Raw genomic sequence first — 5,187 nt, 5'->3', positions numbered from 1 at the left:
ACTGAGAATCCTTGCAGAGACCCCCAAGTATCTTGGATGAGTCCTCCTGAGCCAAAATGGACCTCAGCTGGGCCAGAGGGTAGCATCACCTGAAAGAACCAGAGCCAGTCGCAAGTGGAGACAAAGCTCTGCTCCACGTTATCAACTGCCCACTCACACCCACTTCCCCAAAAGCGCCACAGGAGGTAGAAAGCATAATTGCTGGTTTGGCCCTGAGAGGAGCCTTTTTTTCCAGCTTTCTCCTTACAGGCACTGTTGGCTCTTTGGGGACCCTAAATTCAGACTAATCAAAGGTGTGGAAAATGCCCTTCCATCATCAGGCACGGACAGAGCTGGGAATGTCTGGCCAAGCTGAGAAGATTTGGGCATTTTTCCAGTACCTGTGTAGCTTTTGGTGACTCTTAGGGCCCTGATAGCAAGGTCTTTAGTTGTGTTCTGGAAGGGAGACTGGAGATTTTTCATACGTACCAAGGAGGAAAATAGCCAACGCTGTACCCCAGGAAGGTCGCAAAACACCCCAATATCCCAGCCTGTGCCATTGCAATGCAGGCCAGGCAATCCCAGCCAAGCACATGCATCAGATGAGGACTTTGGTTCTAATACCTTGTTGTGCACCAGGAGGAGTTTTTAAATTATATAGCTATAAAATAACTGTAAAATATATAGCTATACACGCACATATATATAGATATAACACTAAATATATTATACGGTCAGCCCTCCGTATTCATGGGTTCCATAGTCATGAATTCAACCAACCACAGATGGAAAATATTTGAAAAAAAAATTCCAGAAAGTTCCAAAAAGTAAAACTTGAATTTGCCATGAACCAGCAGCTATTTACATAGTGTTTACATTGTATTAGGTATTATAAATACTCTAGAGATGACTTAAAGTATACAGGAGGATGTGCATAGGTTATTTGCAAATACCATGCCATTTTACATAAGGGACTTGAGCATCCACAGAGTTTGCTATCCACGGTGGTCCTGGAACAAATCTCCCATGGACACTGAGAGCCAACTATACTATACATTATGTATAAATAGATTGGTATATATCATAGGTAGTGTATCATATATAGTTATACATACTATATATGAATATGTACTATGTTATATATACATATATATTAATGTATATTTATATAGTGTGTTATATATAATTTCATATATACTATGTAATAATATACATGATGTGGTTATATATAATATTTAGAGAGGCTAGGGAACCACAGGAAAGCTGCCCTCAGGTTAGAAGACCCTTGAAGCTCAAATGATTGCAGTCAGAAACTGGAGGATTAGTTTAGACTAGGACCAGTGCCTCTGCCTTTCTTCAATAACCAGCACTTGAAACTCGTACACAGTAAACAGGAGAAAAATCCCTAAAGTGGCTCGGGAATTCCCAGGGCCAACCTAAGACCACCCTACTCCTCCCAGAACCACCCCTGACCAGCCCAGACTCTGTACCCCAGGAGCACAGGGACAGAGCAGCCCCCAAGACCTCATGGAGAAATGAGTCCCAAAGCCTGTGGTAGGCCAGTATCGAGAATGGCTTGTCCCCTCTGCACTGAGATCCCACAGGCCTCTGCAGACCCCCGAAGGCCTGGCAGGTTCTGACCGTTCTTACTGGGGCCGTTCAAATCCATTCTCCAGCTGTGCACGCTCTCTCCTTCCTGACTTTCTGTAGCACCTACCGTTTTCACCACACTTTGGGGCATCTGGTTATACTGTTCTCCTGTGTGTTGGTCTCCCCAGTGAGACTATAAACTCCTTGATGACAAGGGCAAATCTTTCTATTTCTCAGAGTCCCTAACTAAATACTCATCAAAGTACAATGCACTTGCCTTGACCCTACCCATCTGCCTGTCTAATCAAGTCTGGTGTCCAGGCGCTCCTGCCACGCCTGCTGAGGTTACTTTAGGTGAGTTCCCTGGAAATTAAGAAGCGCTCTCCTAACTCTAGTCTCTGTGATTGTCATTCACTGAGAATTGATCTAGAACCCCAAAGTGAATGAAACAGCCTGGCCGTTGAGTTTACAGTCAGGTGGAAGGGACAGACAGGAGAATGTGATCAACGCCATGATTGAGTAAGCTCAGGGTGACAGAGAGACACAGATGAAGGCCATGTCTCCCTGCACCGGGGCTCAGAGAATGTGTCTTGGAGGAGATGGAGCCCAAGCTGAGTCCAGAAGGTTGAGTAGGGGAGGGAGGGTCCCGGCCAGAAGGTGATAAAAGATGGTTCAGAAAGAGGAGGAAAGGTGAGGAGGTGTCACTTAGTCATTCAACAAATTTGCTGAATACCTTGCCTGTGACAGGCCTAGAAACACCACTACTGGCTTTGAGATGCTTACTGATGAGGGAGGCAGGCATTTCAGCAAGTCCAGTGGTTAGTGCAAGGGTCAGGTTACAGGGCGGTGGCTCAAAACCACTGTGTAAGAGGGGACTCAAGTGCAGTCAAAATTACCCTCAGAAATCTCTGGAATTGTCAGCTCCTGAGTCCTTAGGAGCTGCCAAGATGATAATTTTTGTTGCTCTTGGCTTTTTGGCTCTGTCTGGCTTCCCTTTCCCTGGGCAATGAAGGACCAGGTCTATTTTTAAGAGGAGGAAGGACTAAGAATAAACAAGAGGGTTTCTTGATTTTTCTTCAAAAAATTTATTGAAGTTAAATGTGCATCTAGCGAGGTTCCATTATATATACTTGGGCCGTGGGGGAGCACAGCCTAGCAGATACCAACTGAGCCTCTTCTCTAAAGCAGCTTCTCTAATTTAGCTGTGCCTGTAGACCCTCTTGGTCAAGTACAGTTTCTGACTCAGTAGATCTAGGGTGAGGCTCAAGAATTAGAATTTCTAACTTGAAATTTCTAACAAGCTGATGCCCATAGAGCACAAAAGCTGCTCCAGGAACCACAGTTTGAGAACCTCTAGAGCAGAGAATGAGTGGACTTTGGGGGTGGCGGCTGCATTCCAGGCAGAGGGTGAGTACAGAGCTGCCCGTGGCTCCCAGTTGGGGGATCAAAGTAGAAGACAGGGCTGGAGAGGGAGGGCTCATTGAAGAGCTTCATAAGTGATGGGGAGGGGGTCACATTATAAGAGCAGATGCCCACAGGGGACCCGGAAGTGGGCTGGGTGTATTCTTCCTTCAGGGAGACAATCTGCGTATTAAACCTAAATATTCTTCACTCCAGAAATATGTACTCTCACAACTGGTGAAATACGCAGTCCTGTTTCTCCATTTATGATAAAGACCTAGTTACAAGAGACATTTCCCTCTCTCTTAACAGTGCAAGTCAGTAATGACAACTGACACTTGACCTCTGCGTGGGGATGGGGGAGGGTAAGGAGGCGCTTACACCCACTGGCGGGGGGAGAAGGGGGGCGTGGCCAGGGCTGCTTTCACATAGATTCTGACCGCAGCAGTGTCAGGGATGGACTAGGGGAGGGAGTGCCTGGGGGCTGGAAGGCCCCCTAGGAGGCTTCTGCTAGCCTTGGCTGGAGAGAATGGATGCAGAAACCCCGAGGCAGCAGGAGGCGAGGCGAAGAGCAGGACACACTGGGAAGGCAGAGGAGCCGGGCTCACTGAATGATGGGCTCTGAGCATGAGGGGGAGTAAGCTGTCTGGGACGACCCCACAGGTTTCCAGCGTGGGTGACTGGGTGCCTGGTGGTGACCTTCACTGGGATAACGAATACAAGAGCAGAAACGTGTGTTGAGGGAAGTTTCTGGATAAGCGGAATTTAGGTGCCTGTGGATGGGCCAGCAGGCCACAGGGATTATAGGGCATGAAGTCGGAGCAGAGGCGAAGGTTAGTCAGCTTTCTAGAACCCAAATCTGGTCAAGTACTGTCTGCTTAAAATCCTCTAATGGCTTCCCTTGTTTAAACAGGGAGTCCAGACTCCTCCTCATGGTAACCAAAGCCCGTCGCTACCAGCCCCTTCCAGTCTCGTTGCGCCACACCCCAACACAAACACCCGCTCCCCAGGCCTGCTGAACAGCTCAGAGTCCCGGAATAAGCCATGCCTTTGTTCTTGATAGTCCTGGGGCCTGCACTGCCCTTCTACCCCATCCCCTGTATGTTCAGAAAATCCGTACCCCTTTCAGGCTGCTCTGAAGTCTTCACTGACCCTGTCAAGCAGAAGGGATCCCTCCCTTCTTTGTGCCATCCCTGAACTTTGCATGTGCTGCTTTTCCTGCCCTGTCACTCCCTGCTGTGGGGATTTGCCTGTCTGTAAACTCCTTGGAGGCAGAGACCACATCTGACTTCGCCACTTCTTAGTGCAGGTCTAGCATATAGTAGACACTCACCAAATGTTTCAAGAGTGAATGAGTACCCCTTCTCCAAGAGGTAAACTGCTGGCCTGGAGGAAGATGCTTCTCGTTTCCCCAGAGACCCTCCAGCTCCCCCTCCTTCGGGCTCAAGAACAGCACAAGCCCCTCGGGGTCTTACCTTGCCTTTCTTCTTTCTTTACAGCTGGGGTATGGCCGTCAATGTGTACTCCACGTCTGTGACCAGTGAGAATCTGAGTCGCCATGATATGCTTGCATGGGTCAATGACTCCCTGCACCTCAACTATACCAAGATAGAGCAGCTCTGCTCAGGTGGGAGGCTGGGAATCGGGGGGAAGTGGGCCCTGCTGGGGGGACAAAGGGGGGTAGGCAGGAGGCAGAACAGCCACAGCGGACAGCGGAGCTTGTAACTGGGATTAAGGAGGAGTGCTGCAGAGCCCTCAACTAGCCAAAGTGTTTGGAGTTGGAGTAAGGAAATAGGGATCTACGTGGGATGGAAAGAGTAAAAAGCAAAGAGCAGGGGCTTCCCTGGTGGCACAGTGGTTAAGAATCCGCCTGCCAATGCAGGGGGACACGGGTTGGAGCCCTGGCCGGGAAGGTCCCACATGCCATGGAGCAACTAAGCCCGTGCACCACAACTACTGCGCCTGCACTCTAGATCCCGCGAGCCTCAACTACGGAGCCCATGTGCCACAGCTACTGAAGCCTGTGCACCTAGAGCCCATGCTCCGCAACAAGAGAAGCCACCGCAATGAGAAGCCCGTGCACTGCAACGAAGAGTAGCCCCTGCTCACCGCAACTAGAGAAAGCCCACACGTACCAACAAAAGACCCAATGCAGCCAAAACTAAATAAATTTATTTTTTAAAAAAAAAACAACCCACAGCTTCCTAAGGAGAGGTG

At 49.0% G+C, this 5,187-nt stretch overlaps 1 protein-coding gene across 2 annotated transcripts in view; it reads left to right on the top strand.

Annotated features, from left to right (window-relative positions):
* MAPRE3 (microtubule associated protein RP/EB family member 3) overlaps positions 1–5,187 on the top strand; it is a 46,608-nt gene that overhangs the window by 37,008 nt on the left and 4,413 nt on the right. For both annotated transcript variants that reach the window (XM_024764485.1, XM_024764486.1), the window contains exon 2: positions 4,470–4,597. In XM_024764485.1, the coding sequence (XP_024620253.1) occupies positions 4,477–4,597 (121 nt within the window). In that variant the 5' untranslated portion in view covers positions 4,470–4,476. The remainder of the gene's footprint in view (positions 1–4,469; positions 4,598–5,187) is intronic.

This window comes from Neophocaena asiaeorientalis, unplaced genomic scaffold, assembly GCF_003031525.2.
Source record: "Neophocaena asiaeorientalis asiaeorientalis breed wild unplaced genomic scaffold, Neophocaena_asiaeorientalis_V1.1 scaffold345, whole genome shotgun sequence".
NCBI classification, from domain to species: domain Eukaryota; kingdom Metazoa; phylum Chordata; class Mammalia; order Artiodactyla; family Phocoenidae; genus Neophocaena; species Neophocaena asiaeorientalis.
The sequence above is the reverse complement of the archived record's forward strand: the minus strand, read 5'-3'. Positions and strand labels throughout refer to the sequence as shown.